This window comes from Dermacentor albipictus, chromosome 2 (assembly GCF_038994185.2).
Source record: "Dermacentor albipictus isolate Rhodes 1998 colony chromosome 2, USDA_Dalb.pri_finalv2, whole genome shotgun sequence".
In the NCBI taxonomy this organism is placed as follows: Eukaryota; Metazoa; Arthropoda; class Arachnida; order Ixodida; family Ixodidae; genus Dermacentor; species Dermacentor albipictus.
In genome coordinates, this window is record NC_091822.1 from 143,397,445 (window position 1) to 143,416,676 (window position 19,232).

Below are 19,232 nucleotides of genomic sequence, written 5' to 3' on the forward strand. Positions count from 1 at the left end.
GAGCTAACGGTCAACTTTTGGAACCGTTATAGGATCATAGGTGCTGCTGCCTCACTTCCGGCAGTGTGTTACTTCATTGCCTGCCTTTCAAGTCTTTGGAAGTGGTGCTACCGCACATGAGAAAGTGAACCGACGATTTGGTACCACAGGGCAAGCATTTTGGATTAACTTGGGGACCGGAGAGGCAAAAGCGGGGACAGAACACCGTCTCACACATAAGCCATCGGACAGTGGGAGCACGGTGCTAAGAACTGGACGCATCCCGCCTAAATCTGGCTGTCAGGTCACCTTAGAAGTCGACTCCATCAGGGGCCAAGTTCTTCTTATCATCACTCAAAAGACTAAACAGCTGCACTGGAGGCTTATGCAGGAACTAGCATAAAATTCATCCTAAGAAATACCTGTGAATTTCTAAGCATCCAAGAATGAAACAGTACCACTGTATGAAAAAAATTTTTAAAAACCATGTATGGCCTTTAAAGCTGACAGTGCGATGAAAACAAGATGCTCAAGCCAAATAGAGGCACCTAAAGCTATAGCTATGTTTGATTTGGACAAAATGGCCAAGTACAAACAGTGGGAGATGTACAGTGTTTAGTTATCCAAACGTGATAATGAGGCCGCATAAAGGTCTGCACTTCTTGCGCCACTGGTGAGCGCTGGGTGATCACTAGGCAGTCAAATGGCAGTCACAAGGCTATCACAAAGGCTCTCGCTTTCATTGTATACCACAATGACTCAGCTTGGTGTCCCTGTGCCCATCGGTGGCCCGAAAAGCACCGGCAGCCATGCACTCCAAATATCACATTTGAATCGCTGAACACTGTGCATTCTTTGGCAGAACCAGGCCAACCATTTTATTCCTACTCATGGTCAGAACTAGTGCCATAGCATGCACAAAGCTCCTACTCTATATTACAGCACAAGGAAGCAAGACCAAATGCCCTTCTCACTTTGTAGCTACAAGGAAAAAAAAAAATTACAAGAGCTCAGTGAACAGTTTGAGACATGCCTCACATACCTGTGACAGGGACTTTAGGCACAGTTTCTTTCTCTCTCCTATTATTTTGACACAAAAGCAGTAACCATATAGAAGGATGATGCTGTATGATGGAATATGGCAACGAAATCATCAAGGACAGGGTCAGTGCGCTCTACTGTTAAAGGGAGCACACAGGCGCCGTTCACAAGCAAATCCTACCCTGGAAATTCTAGAAAAGTTTGGTTGCTCCATTGCTTGATTCATGTGGTCAAACGTCCCAAAGTGACATACAGCTTATCAGAGATGCCACAGATGAGAGCTCCATACTGTTTATTCGGACAACATAGAGGTCTTTCAACAGAGACCCCAAGCTTGGTACATCAGTGTTATAGCATTATGCCCAGATCTGAATGGCCATGAGTGCAAATTGAACGTACGCAGTAGCACCAGAATCACTGAGCTGTCATGGCAATGCTAGAAGTTGGGTTTGTAACAGATGACTTGCAGTAGGTGGCATTCCTTCCCCTACATGTGCATCAACTCTGCTTGCACTGGCAGCCAAACCTCGGGAGCCCACCAAGTGTGAACAGCACACTTGCGCATCGTCTTAAAAGTAAACTGAACATCAACATCAGGAATACGCCCATTTTCATTGGCTTCTAAGGATATGAGTCTTCATAGAAATTCAGGCTCTTCTGCGCGAAAACTGCAATTCGATTATGAGGCAGGGGTTAATTTTTGACCACCTGGGCTTGCTTCTTTAATGTGCACCCAAATTTGGGTGCACTCATTTGGGTACAAACGGGCATTCCTGCATTTCACACACATCGAAATGTGGCCGCCACGACAGGGATAGAACTTTCATGCTCAACACCGTCATTCCTACCGTGGCGGCATTAAGAGTCTTCGTAAAGTGCTGATTGAACAAAAGGGTCGATGCTTGCATAATACATTACATTTTCTTTCATTCAGTCCAGCGTTTCCTTCAAAAACTACTTCTGCAATCGGAGGCAAATTATCTCGAGAGGTGGTGGGTGTAGAAAATACCTTTCACTGACCTACTAGTGGCAGGCTACTGGCCTCAATACGTGCTTTGAACCAATAAGAGAATGGGTAACCTTTACTTACCTCTGCAAAGAATTCTTCCATGAAATTTGCCCCATCTTCTACTGTGACGGAAACGTCGTCTTCCCCTTGTGCCTGTAAAGGCAAGATAAAAGGTGCCCCAATTACAGAAGGTATAAAGTACGGCACAGAATTAATGTGATGCCTAGTAGAGAACATGCACCAGTGAGGCCGTGTGCACAAGAATGCAGTTCACGAGAATGCCACCCTTCACCCCCCCCCCTCCCAAAAAAAAAACTCGACCAAGCTGTAGCCTTCATAAGAAGAAACTCACAGGAGTAGGGGAAGAGAAGCTAAATGTCTTAAACAATGTTTTTCAAAAATGTCAATTTTTCATGCTTTTCAATCTTCTTTAGAGCACATCTGTAGTGGCATGGCCAGCCATCCTGTGAAATTTAATGCCTGTGACATATAGTAAAATTTCGGCATGAACTAAAGCTTGGAACATCAAGGTATCGATTATGTCATTTACAGCATGTATTAACAGTGAAAAAAGGGACGTTTCTGTATGGGATGATGTCATTGTGTCACTATGAGGTTTGGCTAGCAAACTGAATAGATAATTTCATGTGAAACCATGTTTTGTGTTATACAAACGCTAAATATATACAAGTAAGAGGAGTCAAAAGAGTGCAAGCAGCTTGTGTAGTGATAAATAAAACAATTGATATGTGTGATGAAACACAGATGCAATGATAAAAATACACTTTTTTTTTTACATTACATAAAACTCTTTTTTGTGTGCGTATCTGTTTGCATAGTCATTCTTAATTCTGTTTTGAATCTGATATTATTGAACTTCAGAAAATTGCAACCAATCCACAGCACTTGGGAGCCTCGATCAATACCACATGAACTGTACAGTATATTTAAAGAGAAATTTGTTATAGAGTGGCAGCTGTGTGCCAGCCTACAATGAACAAACAGTTGCAAGAACTTTTTGAAATGATGCCATAATAGCAAAGTTAGAGGCACTTGATGTACAACTACATGGCCGCTGCGGTTTCTTGCTTACCTTCACTACCCTACCCACAGGTGCTCTCCTCGCCATGTACTTTCACCAGCTCCACGCGGTACAGGGAAAGCTACAGGTCCCACTCAATATACCAGAGGAAATGCTCCTCCGCTGCCTGCCCTTAATCGCCCTTCGTGCAACGCCGACTGAATGGAAACTTCAAGGAAGGATCAGTGGCATACAATGGGTGAGGCCCCCTCTTTATTTTTTAGAACAGAGAGGCAGCTCTCGTCAAGTTGGTGCTATCGTTAGTCTTTGACTGATTAGTCGAAAGGTTTTACCTTTATGACTTCACACAAAGGATCCTGTTGGTGTCACGATGAGTGAAAAAAAACAAAAAAAACTTGGAAAGTTTGGTCTGGAGAGGGGTATGATATTGCTATCTTTTAATTTGCTGTTGCCCTGGAATGCATAGCGCTGCCGTGTTCGCCAAAGATGATTGTCACAGTATTCTTTACGCTATGAATGTGTTCATTTCAAAAGTCCTCAAAATACCAGAGACGGTTTAGGGGCTCTTTAATGGCACGTCAGCTCCTGGGTAATTAAAAAGCTCTGATGGGAATCACAGCAAGTAAATTATATATGGCAGTTCTGAATTTCATCCAATAAAAGCTGTCCTTGGAGAACCAGTATGCTGAAGACTGGTTAAAATAATTCAGGGCAAATTGCTTTATTTACTTTAATAATAGGACAACACTCCATTCACCTTATAAGTCTCAAGGCATGGAGAAACTATACAGCAGAATTTCACAACACTAAATGCTAATGTGACATTCATAATACATGACAACCACTTCACTTTCAACGTCACATGATTGTCCCTTCTTGTTTGTTACATTTGCACCAAAATGCCTTAACCAAACAAAACCCGTGTGTGAAAGTCTATCAAGCTCCACTTCCATGATCACTCTTTTTTCAGACCTCAGCAACGAAATTCCTCCGTGCCATAACATGCAAAAAAGCATTAGAAAGCCTCAGCTGAAAGGAACATGTGTCGGCACCAGTGCACTAAAAGGTCGTAAAGGCATAGGAATGCAGTTTAACACACGAAAAAATTAAGCCATAAATTGGATTTCATCAAGGATGCTATTAAATGCCGAGTCATGAAATTTTTCCGTATGTGTCATTGAATTTCAGACACTAAGAGAACATAAGTAAAAAAAGCCCTAGACCTGTGAACATGTTAGTTTCTATACAGTCATGAACATTAACAGCTGTGCCAGCCCATATTCCTGCGTAACCTCTTGCACAGAAAATACTGAATCTTGTCCAACCACATGTGGGGCATTATAGGCACTGTGCTCCAATATGCCTAAATATAGAACTGGAGTTGTCACGTTGCCTCCCTGTGTGCTTTTATCCAATACTTTTTAAATAAATTCTTTTTCAGCCCTCAAAGCATCCGTAACTGCTACAAATTTTGCGAGGAACTTTGCTGAACAGAATGTGCCTGGAATATGTTTTCCCATCCTGCGTTCCCTTTGGTGGTGTACTTGGAGATATAATGGTTACATGTGCATGGCAAAACCAAAACCAAATCCAAATAACAAAGACCAGATACTAATTCACCGTACAACAGTTGTTATTTGCAATTGCTACACACTACAAGCAAGAAAGACTGTAGCTTCTGATAATGGCCAGGAGACATGGGCAAAAATATTCAAAAGGGAGAGTGCATGCACAGCGTTCATGAATGCACCTAAACTAACCTACACTTTTTTTTAATTCGAAAGTTTGCTCTGTGCTACAAAACATTTGATGCATGCATGTCATATATACGCATATTAGTTGGTTATGTTCGATGAAATCTATGATGCGGACCATAGATCTATACACAGGGGTCAGGTGGGCATCTTGTGTGTAGCTCCACTTTTGAAGGGTAGTAACTAACCTGACGCCCAGCGACAATGCTGCTACTAATTAGGTTGGGGTCCCATAGCACCAAGCTATCCGAAGCGAGTAAGTCGTACGTGTACGAAGACTTCTATTCCTTTTTGGCAAGAGGCTGAGCATTGTTTACAACATTAGATCTTGATTCGGATGTAGCGTGTGCACACGATGACACGACAGAAATTGTGTCGTACAGTATATGAGGGTGGCTATACGGGCTCATTGGTAGGTTGTCTTCTACAGTACAGTTCCTCCAGGAAAGACTGAAAATCTCCGACCAGCTTCTAAAGTTTGAGAACCTTTGATCAGTTCCTACTGACTTAGTGATGTACCTGAAAGAGGCACGGCTTAACATGAACAATAAACGCAATGAAGTGCCGACCTGTGGAATTAAAATTTGTACAATCTTGCCGACACAACATGAGGTTGGGTTGCGAGGGTGGGGGAATTAAATAGCATCAATTTTTTTTAAAGGGTTGCCCTGAGTGCACACATTTCACAAGAGATACGCATTCACTTTAGTAAAATGATTTAAGTTTAGATGCAGCTCACAAGTAGCAACTAACTTGACACAGCAAATAGTGATAAGCAACATAATGTATTTAGATCGCAGCAATTTCTTACTGAGTTTAGCATTGCCAATTAGGCCTGCTTCAGGCACTTGTCTGCATAATCTTGCTCGAAGCAAGTACCACATCTGGTATCCTTTCACCATTGGAATAGTTCCAAAAGAAGGTACAGAGACAGCCAATTGAAAGTCTGTTACAAAAATAATTCTTTTTTTTTTGCAAAATGTGACACACTATTCATAAAATTGTAAAATGAGGCCAAATTCGTTCAGTTTGCGAAAAAATTTTGGAGTTGGCAAGTGTGAACACTCCACTTTGAATTTCCTACGTAACCACTGCACCAATAACATCATCATGACAATTTCACAAAATTTTTTATTGCATTTGCATCATTTTCGTGCAGGAAAAGCTTATAGAAGCTGTGTAGTTGCATCCTTGCTCATTTTTTGATGCGATGTAATCTTTATTTGAAATCATTTAATGACCAGCCCCAGACACACACTGGAGAAATATTTTACGTCACAGACAAGTGGTGTGGAAATTTCACAGTAGTTTTTATTTCTCACTCCATGTAATTTGTGATAAGGATAAACATTGATTGATTGACTTAGTGTCATCAACCATATTTTATTATGAGCTTTCTGGGGCATCAAGTCTCTGCTTGCAGATGGAATAGCTCATTTGATATGCTAGAAGTGTAATGTACCAATTTACCTTGACGCAATACTCCCTAGTGTTTTCCTTCAAAGTTTACTGCATTTGTCCAACAGCACTAATGCTTCTCTTTGAAAGAAATTCACAGTTTAGAAATATCTTAAAGGTTAATTGAAATGCAACTTCACTCTGGTTTAAATGATTATGAGTAGCATGTGCTGTTGAAGCAATTCTGGCAAAGCTGCAAGGCTGGTAATTGTGTGATTTTTCCTATTAGCAGACTCTAAATAGCACCTAAGCAGATGATGCTGCCACCTGGTAGTTAGCGGATACAACGCAAATTCCAGCACATTGTCTCAGATCTTGTAGCACGCCTGCATGCATGCAGCTGTTGTCTTATCTCGGAGGCCATGCTGAAGAAGCGTGCTGGTTCTGAACATCTTGGGTGACACGCCACTTGTGGCAAGCAGTAATGGCAGCATATTTTCCAGTTTTGGTATCAGATATGTTTAATTTTGCTAGTTTTTTTTTAAATGCATCTATTCCTATTACAAATGTAAAATTTTGCTTGGAAGCTGCTTAATGAGCTAGGCTTTTTAAGCTGTCCGAAATTTGATTGTGGCTGGCCTGAGAGTTAAATTTTTTTTTTCTCCAAAAGTAGGGCACAGTTAATGACTGACGGCTGGTGGCATTAAGTGGGTTGGTTACGTTAAGGGTTGGTGGCCATAATTTGCTTGGAACATCACACTTTTCAAACACGTCTACTATGCTGCATGCAACTCAGAAGGAGCACATATAAATGCAACTAGAAATACATGTTACAAGTGTGACAGCAATTCAATCATAATAGTGCTCCAGCAAGGGCCACAAATGCCTGTATTACATTTACGTTGACTTTCTTAGAAGCTACTTCTGCTCCAATAAACTGAACACTACACCACCTACTAAAATTTATTCCTGCCTAAGCATGATAGGGACAATGATTCATAACTTTACTACTCTGCATATGACCTGCTGAAGCATGACATCAATTTCTTTACTGCCTTAAAAACCAGCCACTTAATATGTATTACAACTGACTGACTAGCAAACAACTGCGATTGAGTATAGCTGTGCGCAAGTGAGTCAACAGTTATCTGAATGCATGCAATAAATCAGTGGAAAGTGAGCGCTCCCTACCCATGCTGCTGCAAAATAAGGAGCTGGGTGCAGGAAGCACTTAACGACAACCACATACACCAATAAGCTAAATAATCTTGATTTCTCAAGCAAATATATGAATACATCACACTGTAGTCATAAGAATGCTCTGAGGGTGGCTTCCCTTACTTTACAAAAAGGAGGACAAGTTCCACTAACGCATATCTTAACCCTAAAAAACTAACTGTATGAGTCCACAACTTCGAAAACATTGAGTCAAATAAGTCCAGGATACAGGTTGAGGGTGATGGCATGCATTTGTTTGCAAACATTGGGTAACATGCCCGTGAGAATATAGCACTAACCTTGTCACCTTCGTAAACACCTTCTTACAAGCTGATTGGCAAAGGATTGTCACCCAGGAACGTTAACAGCATCCGATTACAAGTTCATATTGACTGCTGGCATCAAAAAAATGCAGCGCTAAATTAACAGATCATTGCTCTGCTTTTATCAAAATATGTCCAGAGAATGGAATGTAAGTGTGCGAAGTGCAGCTGCAATAGGCTACTCGGCAGAAGCCTAGTCACTGATAGGGCAGCCTTATCAGCAACGAGGTGTTGTTTCCTAATTTATCTTGACCACTGAAGTGAACAGAAGGCTAAGTGCTCCACAAAGCCAGAGTTGTGCAAGTCTTACCATCAGATCAGAAATTTCACATTGTGCATATGCACACACAAATGGAAAACAGGCAACCCTGCACAAGATTTACGCACAAGGGACATGAACGTCTCCTTCATGCATATGCAGACAAACAAGGAAGTGTGAGTCACCAGCCCCACTACAAGGGCAACAGACAGTACAGACTAGATGAGTGTTGGGTGCAATGAAGCATGACCTGCTTGTCTGTAACAAAGGTTTCATGAGTCGTAAATGAGGAACAACACAACTGCTATTCAAGGTATGTACACGCATATCCCACAAGCTGTGGCAAAGAAAGGAATCAAATATTAAGTAATAAAAATCAATGCTCAAAACAGCTGAACTGCATGGTTTAATGCAGCTGACTTGGACATTACTGTAACACGACCCCAGAGCCAAACTAACTGCCTTGCACTGCTTTCTTTTTCGGCATTCTTTTCACATTGCATCTGAGAAAACAATTTTTTTTTACCCTGCCAATCTGTTTGTTGTCTTTAAAAGTTACCTTAAAGCCATCCTTATCATAAATAGAAAAAAAAACACTGATTCCCTTCTCAACTACTTTATACCATCTGATATGCTTCTAAACAACCATGGACATGGTTGGTTACAAGCACAGGTTTCCTACCACATTAAAATGAACTCGATGTGTTTAGTATCTCCTATATAACAAGTCCCGGCAACTTCAAAAAGCGGCCAGACATTTTTTTTTTTTGCTTATCTAGTACCACAGGTGGTTCTCAGAATAATGCATGACTGCGCTTTATTTTGAAGCTTCAACATACTGAGTGACACTTGTTCCAGGTATTCTATGTGACTTCCTTAGACTATGAGTCAAAACTAATTGCATAAGACTGAAAGCGTCGCTTAACATTCCAATCTAGTAGTTGCTTTCAAAAAGCAACAATGCGTATCCGCTTGTATAATCAGTACTGGTCGTTCTTGCGAAATGCTGGCAAGCTGCTCAGGCAACCCGTGTTCAGCCCTGATACACGGAACGTACGTAGAAGACAATACGTTGCCCTACAGACATATTTTGAAGTACTAGAAGGCAAGAACTACGCATTACCAGCTTGAAGCAGATTGTGATTCGACAAGATTGTAAATTCGTAAGCATCTGCGTAACTGGCGCTTCTTGCATCGGTGAATTGAGAAGCTCAACTGACCGCGACGGCAGATCAATGTCTTCCACGTGAAAGACAAAAATTCACGAGTTTCCGCCAAAGCAAAGTGCTGCTAATAAAGCTCGAGTGCCGAGACAATGCGGCAGTGCAAACACGAATAATGTGGCCCCAGCCGCCGTTGTTTTAGGGCAGCCCGTCAATCAACAGGCTGGTCGGCAGCTTGGAGCGCGCGGAGACACCCGACATGCGACGGAACACGCCTTGCGTACACACAAGAGAAGAAGGAGCGCCGCATTCCTGGAGGGGACATAAAAATGTCTCGGCCTGGGCGGAACAATCGAGCGATCAACTCCGGCGGCCGAGCAAGGACAGCGAGCATCCGAGGCGCAAACGAGTTTATATTCGCGGCAACCGATGACGGCGTTTTCATCAGGGCCGGCCAATTAGACCCGACTAATCGAATTCCTGCGAGAGTGTCCCTCCGCAGACGAGGACGCCGCCGCGCTCCTGACGTCGGCGGTGAATGAAACACCCACGCCCCTTGACTGGCAACGCCGAAGGGAACGTCGCGTCGTCTCCGGGTGAGCGAGAAGGCCACGGTGTGACACACGGGACACCAAGCAAGAGAGAGGGGAAGGGGTTGCCCTTCCACCACCATGCCACCACTACTACGAGCTTTTTGAGTTAAACACAAGAACGAGGGTCGGCATCCACCAAAGCGGAACCACCTCTCCTTTCCTCCTCTACGCCCTTCTTGCACGCCACCGCACTACGAACGAGCGAACGGACACACCACTCGACGACTTTTTCTTAATCGACCAAGTGAGCAACGACCGCAGTGTTCTCGCCAGACACAATCACACACGGCTTTGATTCTACCCCACCGTGCTAGAGTCGTGCGAGGAGGGAACAATCTTTGGTTTCGTACCGCGGCCTGTGACAGTTATCCCAGCAACGATACAAACACACGCGAGATTTCACCGCCCCCCTACCGCTCCCGTCGTGAATCGAGGGAGTGTTGATCGGTAGCGAAGTGCTGCGCCCATGAGCAGAACGCCGCGGCACGCTTGCGTGTGCGGCCGGGGCACACTGCGGCAGCGAAACCAGCTCGGAATTTCGCACAATCGCTCGATCTTCGGCTTGCTCTGCCAAAATCGCCGATCAGCAGTGCATCTTGGAAGGTGTTGAGCCACGATTTTAGGCTTAAGCACTCACATCGCTCGTGAAATTGATCGATTCAATGCGTGCCCTGGTAGCTCACAACACGGAGCTGCGTCTAAACTGGACGCCAAGCATGTAGACAGTCCTGCGTCCAGGCGACCCTCAACGGCGCCGCGTTGGCGCAAGATTTCTTTTTATTTCGGATGTACTTCTGCACTTCTTTGGAAGTTTGAGTCTGGTACAACCGTGCCCGTCTTACGTGCATTAGAGCGATGCCACCTTTTTTTCCTTCATCTCAAGCAGTTAGGAGCCGGAACTATGCGACACACAACACTATTTACGTATGAATAACGTCGCCGAAAGTCGGCTGGCTGAAAACAATAACCAACCAACCGCTTTTCTGCCCACAAATTGTTTCAAACAACCAGTTAGTTTCCGTCCCAAGACGGTAGCGCAGTGCCGATGCAACCCGCCCCGCAGATGCGGTCGCCGTTTCAGTTACATGGGTACTTTACCGCTTTTAGGGCGGCGAGCCTGTCCTTGGTCATGTTGATAGTCTGGCGAAGTCACAGGTTAGTCCACAGGGCCGACACTTTTTGACTAGTGTAACACACACGAGTGGTAAAAGCGGCACATTTCAATTTCCACCAGCGAGGACATCACGGAAAGAACTCTCTACTGCACTACTCCCTTTTGCGGATCGATTTTTGCAGGCAGGTCGAGGGGGTCTCAGCGGTCTCAACGGCAGCGCCCCCAAAACCCGCCCAACGCGCGATCGCCGCCAAAAGCATCTCACAAACAGGCCGCTCAGCGCGATGCCTATCCGCTTGCTAGATTGTGGTCGTTAGTTCCTTTGTTCTCCGTTGCAAGAAGTTCTTGCGGGAAAAAGCGCTGCAAGTCAACCAACTGTTAGCAGCCCGTAGTAGCGCGTTTCGCACTAAGCAAGCTGAGATGCCTGTGACTTGAACAGTCGGTTGGGCTACAACGTAAAGCATAGGCGAACGATATGTGGAGTGATCAACTGTGCACAGAAAGTGAAGCGCTTCGGTGATTCACTGCTTTGCATTTGAGGTAGTAAGCCGCATATCCTAATGATATGGCGCCAGTCCAAAAAACAACTGGTTGTTGTCTTGCTTATAGGACGCGCCTACGAAATAGCGCGTAACCATCCTTAGCCGCAATACAGTTAAGTATAAATTGTGCACATTCTTATCGCAGTAACACAGTATATGTTCCAAAATGAACCATGCGCAACAGCCTTTCGGCAGCGCGCGCAATGGCAGCAATTATTACACGTGTAAGTGTCCGAAAGTGAAATAAAATGAAAGAAAGAGCTCAAGCAGGTCTACTATGTTATACGAATTGAAGTCCGCACGTAACAAAACTGTTTTCGCAGGTGTAATCAGGCGCAGCTACGAAGTACAATGGCAGTTGTCAGTTTCGGTTCTCTGCTCATGATAGTAGCTGGTTTTGGTTGACTATGGCTCTGTGTAGGCGCGTAAGTATCCGACCCATAACAATCCAAGAAGCTGGGCAAGCCGGGCCGCCTGCTCTCAAATGGCTCTCGACATGGATGTTGACGGGTATGTTTTTTAGCAAACCTGCCTGTAATTGGACTTTGTAATGTGTATAGCGGCAAGAGTTTGTCATGATTCTGCCGACGAAGTTAACATGTAACGATGTGCTGCTAGTTTATAGATCTTGGGAGCGTCACAAACGCCGCAAGATGATCTTGCGTATCGACATTTACTGCCGCTTCTTTGCCCCGTCTTGTTTTATTATACCTGCCTTCACTTATAAGAGGTTAAATATTGGTTGAGTTGTCTTTCGTTCTTAAGGAAAGAGCGCAAAGCTAAGTAAAATATGACAAGTGAGACACTCGCAAGGCGCTGTCTGTGGCTTGTTTGCACTTTAGTTGTTGGTCCTTGTTTTATTCTTCCGCTCTTCTCTTGCTTGCGCATTTAAGGGTAGAATATTATGTATTTCATACGATATGAGTAACACATGCATTTTACCACAATGAGAAGGTCGTTTATCCCGTGAGCGCTGTCGCTAAAGGTTCCGTGCACTATCGCAACAGAACGTTGCGCACGGTGACCGAGATGGTCACTTTTTTCCTTACTGTTCTTGTGCAGCAAAACCGTGGAACCACAAATACTTGCTGGTCCAGCAAGGCTGTTGTTTTAAGCCTACGCGGCGATGTGTCCAGCAACCATAGCTATCGCCGCTTCGTAGTTTAGTTTGGTTGTGCAAACACAACCAAACAGGTTTGAAATAAGGAATATTACTTTCGCCTTTGCAGTTATGTAGAAGAGCATGTGTGTAGAAACGAATGTACTGGGATCCTTACAGTCCCAGGCTTTGAGAAGTCAATCCGTCTTGAAGGTGATTTCTGGGTTGCCGTAATGTTAGTAAGCGTTCAATGCCATTTTCTCTGGATTGTTTTTTCTTTTTTAATATTGACAGTTCTATGCTACTGTGGTATATTATTTGTTCGCCAAGGCTAAATTTTGCTGCTGTTCTAACTCAATTATTCTAAAGCTCGCCATTTCTATCAGTTTAAGAAATAAGAAAACAGCACAAGCTAAATTGGCCAGTTGTTTTCACCTCTGTCAAACTTCTCTCTAGAAGGAACTGCAAGTCATTGTATAAGAAAAAGTTTGTCTTAGTTTGTTGGAATCTGTTTGAAGGAAGTTTTTATCCTTAGTTGTGTGCTGTGCATTCAAGCAAATTTTGCAAGCCCCGTTGCTGCTGTTTGTGCCACTCTCACATCTTTTTTTAAAAAATCCATTTCGAAGTGCTGACTGGCCAAAGCGATGGACACACATAGAGAAAATCCTTCTTCGACCTGGCCCATTTGTGCACCCAGACTTCGAGCCAGGCCCTGGGGTAAGTTTTGACATAGTTGTGCCTTTCTTTGTTGCATATGTATTGAAGTGTGGCAAATGGGCTCTCTAGCATGTTGTCATGGTTTTGTGACATACCGAAGCAGCGATCGTAAATACAAATGGGATGTTTGGGCAAGAGAAATTGATTTTGACTTGATATGTCATCATCCAGCTAAAATTTGTCAGCATGTAGCCATCTCTGAGTCAGAAAACGACGCTTTGTGCTTGCTGCCTCCAACAAGTGTGAACACTTCAAGAAACACGTGAGGCTGCATCCATCCATGTGGACAAATTGTTCTTGCCATCTCTGCACTACCGACTGTTTTACAGATTGCTATAAAATGCGAGGCAGTTCTCCTGCCAAGTCTGAGTTTGTTCACTGTGAAAAAATTAGAATATAAAGGCATTATTTTGTACTTCTGGATGTCATTACCTTGCATACAGGCATTTAGCTACAATTTAGATTTTTTTATTCAGGCCCTAGGACGTTAACATAATCAATGCACCTGTGAAAGGGGGGCAACTGACTATAATCAGTGCTCATGCTTTCATACAGCACTTCCATTCTAGCAAAGTTTTGTTCAAGCAGTGTACTTAGTTTTGAGAAGTGTTTTTGTTCTATATAGATAGAGAAGTCACGTGCATGTCTGCTGAAATTTTATTAACAAAATGCTAGTTGAAAAGCAGTCACTGGGATGGAGCATCAAAGCAAATTGTATGCACGGTTGAAGCAGTAGAACTAGTGTAGCTGAGTTCACTTATGAGCAAGTGTTTTCCACTAAGATGCGAGCGAGTTGGTTATGTATACATCTAGCTTCAACTGCATGTGAATAACTTATGCTAGCCAAGTGCACTGTTTGACCAACTAGGAAATACTGTGGACACCCTCAAAAACATAACACAAATGGGATGTGAGATCCTTACCTCCTTAGCTAGATCCTAACCTGGCTGTGATTGGGTGTGCTGCTGTCTGTGCAGCCATATTTGTTGCTACTGGATTGTTTCACATTATTTTTAACTGAGGTGCTAAAAATTTGTCAAAAAATGCTTACAACTATGGATACAAACCTGTTCTATGTCTTCCTTTCAATGCAGAACATGGAGATGATACGCGACAAGTGCAAAATTCTGGTTATTGGAGCTGGTGGCTTAGGCTGCGAGATGCTGAAAGACTTGGTAAGCCCATGTATATTTCTTTGTCTTTTTTCCCCTTTTCAAACAATTGTACCTGCATTATCTGACTTGTTAGTGACATTGACAAGCTGTTAGTGACATTTCACAAGTTATGGACAGTTGTTATCTCTAAAGAATGACCCCCTATATTTGCATGTAGAAATGCTGTCATCCACTCTTCCCTCCAATTTCACACGTCTGAATGACATCTGATTAGGAACCCAACTCCTTTTTGGGTTAAATGTTTCGGTCTCCTTTTGTTACCATTTGTCTGTTGTTGTTGTTCCAGCACTGCTTCTTTCACATATTTATTTTTTGCATATGAAACAGTGTTTGTTAGTTCTTTTGTGTATTAAAGAGATCCTGAACCACCTTTTGGGCTTGGTGAAAAAGCAGTCCGTGGATAGCACGCACTGCTCTGAACATCTGTCAAATTTTGCAGTCATGCACAGCATGAGCAGCTGGCAAGTGGAGCTTGAAGTCATCTATTTCTCAAGCACTCTTTTCAACAGACGCCTTCCCCTCACTCTTTTCGGGGTTGCCATATAGTCATATAGCAGATTTCCATATGCAGTTGCTATTGGCCAATAGGTGACATCAATAAAAAAGGGTGTTTGGATCAGTGTGCTTCTTCCTACTGTTACTGTGTGTATTTGTTGACGCAGTTTAATAAACAGGCTGAAGTAAGCATAAGATGGGAATTGCGTACTTCCGAAAATATGACTATTGTACTATTGACGACTATCATATGCTAATTCGGCTGCATCCACCTGTCTAGAAATGAAACTTTGCCTACACTGCTTGTCATTGTCGTAGCCATTGGGTGTCGCTAACTTGTTTTAGGTTTGAACACTCAGCTAACCGCAAAGCATACGAAACTTAAGGTCAGACCAGACGTACACTTGCCACCGTGCATTCACTCCTGGATGCTTCTGGCTACATGCCTTGGCAGACTTCACTTCGTATTGAGCTATTGCATAAAATGTGCTATTTGGATGTGGCTGATATCCATTGGTCAAGCTGGTGCGGGTAAAAAGTGGCCTGCACCACCTGCACAGCCAGACTGGAGCACACGAATGCGAATGTGCTCTCCAGTCCTGATGTGCATATGGTTAGCCGCTACAGTTACATGTAGCTTCATCTGCAGCGTAGCGTAGATACTGCAGCCGCCGCGAGGTTCCGCGATGAGCCTGCTCACTGCAGCTTGTTGAGTACAACAGCATGCTCCGATTGATATCTGTGGGTGACATGACTCAAGGCCAAAGTGCTGACATCTGATGAACTGGTCGTCTGCTTCCCAAGTTGCACACATTCGAGGTGTGTCTTCATCACGGTTGAAGCTCGTTACATTAGCAGTCCTTTCAATTTGACTCCAAAGTACTGCACCCATCGTTTAGCCGATGTGCATACTGCTGACGTGCTCACACGAATATATGTGAAGATGAAGTTTGTTCCTCCTGTGAAAATTGTGTGATTGTTGTAGAGATCTGTGCAAAAGAAGATGTGCTACTCATGTCACTCAGTGCGAGAATAGTTGCATGCAGCTATCTAATATGCTGCAGCACAGCGAAGAAATGAGACACCGTGGACTCGGCCATAAGCTGAGGGATAGCCTCCGAGCTTTGCACTGCTTAGGCTCCAAAATTGGTAGTAGCGTAAATGTCAACATCCAAAAGCAAATTTGAACTGCACGCCACTGTAGTGTTTAGTAGGCCAATAACTTCAATTCTGCTGAACGCTTGAAGTACTTTTTATGGAAGTGTATTTCTGAAATAGTTTGTTTTAATGTCAAATGCATTTCTAAGTACTTTTTGCTGCGAGGTATTTCTGTTTCAGTAAATACATTTCCTGACATCTATAAGAAGTGGTTCAGTACCCTTATAAAAATCGTCGTACTTGACTTCAGCTTGGCTAAATAAAGTGCTGGCTTGTCGCATTGTGAATTAAGCAAGTGAATAATATACACAATGTGCAGGTTCATTGAATAAGTTTGCGAGACACAAGTAAAATGCCCCTCAACATTCTGTTGTCGCCTGTTGTTGACATTGTGTAATTGTTTTTTTTAGCATGGGCCTTGACAGATTATTTTATGGTGTTTATGCTTTGTGTGACCCATAACCACGTGTCAAGTTATGCTTCTTCTTCCGAGCCCGAGCTGTGTTTCTTTTACCACTATGTACCATTATTGCCAAAGATGACCACTGCTCATCCTGGCCATAGTTGCCTTTGTATTGCTCCACGAAATGAGCCACCTTGCTCAACTAATAACACGTCATATGGTCATATAAAATGGGAATTAATTTGTTTCATTTGGTAGCTTAACATGTCGTTCATAATCATGTATATCCCCTTTTTATTTCGGATGATTGTCATGTATAAGCTACACAAATTATATATATTTTTTTTCAAATTGTGATGCTGTTTACAGTAATCTAGTGCTTTTAGTTAATTTGGTATATCACACAATTTTGTTTTTAATAAAGCTTGCAAGTTTAAGGATTAATACCACCTCACATCTCAGTCCCTACTTGTAGTAGGGATTTTAGCCCAGGGAAAGATGTCCAGCTTGTCTGATGACACGAGAATGTCATGCTGGCTATGCCACACTTGCGTGTGCATGGACCGTACCTGGACTGTATCGCACCATAACCATGGTCTGCACACCTTTTTATTTTCTCTTGTTGCTTTTTAATGTCGTCACATCTGTGTTCTTACTTGTTGTTCTGTGAAGGTTATTGTAGAGCTCTACCTAAAGAAAGATAATGAAACCAAAATTTGGATCTCTTGGTCTTATCTATGTGTTTCTGTGCAGGCCTTAATGGGATTTCGGCACATAGATGTGATCGACATGGACACCATTGACCTATCCAACCTCAACCGACAATTTCTGTTTAGGTATGTACAGGGGGTCAATGTCTTTGGCAGTGGTCATGATGTGCTGGCCCCTTATAACACCATTAACATGCCATTTATTTATGTATTTTTTTTTTAATTCAGGAAAAGTGACATTGGAAAACCAAAAGCTGAAGTGGCTGCAGCCTTCATCAATCAACGTGTACCTGGTTGCCAAGTCAAGGCGTATCCTTTCAAGCTAGGCCTTCTGATGTTTAGAATGGATGAAGTGCTCTTTAAAAGCTATATTTTTGTTTATTTCATGGTAACTGGGTTTATTATGGGCCCGAGCAGACGGTGTCAAAATTCATTACGTCACAGCAAGCTGGTGAAAAGCCTTCATACCGAAATTCACCAGAAGTCCTTCATTTTTGAATATTTTCTGGCTTACCATGCCTTCTGCAATGGTAATTGTGGCCCTATTGGTGTTGTAGAAGTGTAATTTAAGAATATGGCACGAAGTGCCACCTGCAACAAAGTGTGTAGCTCTGTAAGAAAAGCCTACTTTCATATAGTGTTAGGTACTAAGCAACCGTTACGTAAAATTTTATACTTGAAGTATGAGTAAATGTGTCATGAGAAGACAGCAAAATTATACATTTCGGGCTACAAAATTCAAATGAATGCTGTCATTACCACTCGGCGAAAATGACGTAGAATTGGGAAAGCTGAGAAGCAGCACAGCACCAATGCATGACTTCCGAGGTTAAGTGACACTCACAATGTGCTTAAGATTTTGGAGGCCCTGTTCCGAAATCTGCATCTTATCTGTTAATGACCAAGTGCCCGTGTTGCTGCTATGGTGCGACTTAACCTTTATTGACAGCACATATAAATACCCCCAAAAATGTTTATTTGCTATATAAATGTGCAAAACATATAGAGAGCAAGCATAATCAACAAAAAAAATATTTTGTGTAAACTTTTTAAGCAATATGGGAGAAACACCAGGCAGTAAACTGGAAGTGGGCTTCACCCCAAGCTAACTGTGGTTTCATTTCGAACTTTGTACAGACAGCTCTTGAAATATCTGAACCGTAGGTGTACATTTCAGTTGCTTTGCATCACATGTGTGACGCCGCAGAAGCCGGAGACCTTGCGTCAGTCTGTCCCTCTAACTGCTTTCAAAAGAGAGTGTTGCATGCCAAGCTTCTTTTTTCTCATCCTGTATTCCTGCTCTAAACCAACAAATCATGCTTGCTGCCTTTCAGTTAGTGTTGGTCGAAAACACATAGCCAGAAACTTCGTACATATTCAACACTGAAACTCGGCACGAAGAATTTTTTTTCTGGTATGTTGCCTGTTGGCAACACTTGTCATTAAGGGGTTAAAAGCTGCTACTAAAAGGAAATTTGAAAATTGCAAGACCTACCCCTTTTCCAAGTTTGGTTTGATGGTGTACAGCCGATAAGTGGTATCAAGTGATGGCATTTGTAACCAATTGAGTCAAAGTGACAGTTCATCGCAGTTGACCTTTTCTCTTAAACCATCTATAGTATGTGGTTTACCATTTGACTGTTGTCATGAATGGAACTCTGAATCTCTGCTTTTTTTTTTAACAAACCTAGACTGCCTTTGAAACAATGTGATTGAGATCTTAGGTGCTTAGCATATGCTGAGCATGGAAGCTCTCAAAATTGCCTAATCCAAGGATGTGGCCTCTGTGTAAACCACTATGAGGCACCCGCTGTGTAGTACTTTGGAATGGAGTTGTATCCTTGACTTGTTGTTCATCATGCAGGCACTTCAAGAAGATCCAGGACTATGATGAAAGTTTTTACCAACGTGAGGGCATACTTTCTTCAGTGCCGCCTATGTTTTGCACCATAGGACACAATGACACTTGCTTTACAAATCAGTAATGACACTGCAGATTTTCGTTAGTTTGACTTTGGCTTTTTTTTTCCTCAGTCCAAT

General features: G+C 42.8%; 2 protein-coding genes across 6 annotated transcripts in view; one reads left to right on the top strand and one right to left on the bottom strand.

The window, feature by feature from the left end:
- Positions 1-11,146, bottom strand: part of Syx1A (Syntaxin 1A) — a 56,467-nt gene extending 45,321 nt beyond the window's left edge. Inside the window, exons 1-2 of one of the 4 annotated variants that reach the window (XM_065435484.1) lie at positions 10,878-11,146; positions 2,111-2,182 (exon numbers count right to left, since the gene is read on the bottom strand). In XM_065435484.1, the coding sequence (XP_065291556.1) occupies positions 2,111-2,182; positions 10,878-10,910 (105 nt within the window). In that variant the 5' untranslated portion in view covers positions 10,911-11,146. The remainder of the gene's footprint in view (positions 1-2,110; positions 2,183-10,877) is intronic. The other 3 variants (XM_065435486.1, XM_065435485.1, XM_065435488.1) reach the window with 3 other exon arrangements.
- A 691-nt stretch (positions 11,147-11,837) lies between these two features.
- Positions 11,838-19,232, top strand: part of Uba3 (Ubiquitin-like activating enzyme 3) — a 30,157-nt gene continuing 22,762 nt past the window's right edge. The window contains exons 1-6 of one of the 2 annotated variants that reach the window (XM_065435483.2): positions 11,838-11,945; positions 13,161-13,251; positions 14,346-14,426; positions 17,236-17,318; positions 17,421-17,501; positions 19,057-19,100. In XM_065435483.2, coding sequence (XP_065291555.1) covers positions 11,920-11,945; positions 13,161-13,251; positions 14,346-14,426; positions 17,236-17,318; positions 17,421-17,501; positions 19,057-19,100 — 406 coding nt within the window. In that variant the 5' untranslated portion in view covers positions 11,838-11,919. Of the gene's footprint in view, positions 11,946-12,073; positions 12,166-13,160; positions 13,252-14,345; positions 14,427-17,235; positions 17,319-17,420; positions 17,502-19,056; positions 19,101-19,232 lie in introns of those variants that run through there. The other variant, XM_065435482.1, reaches the window with a different exon arrangement.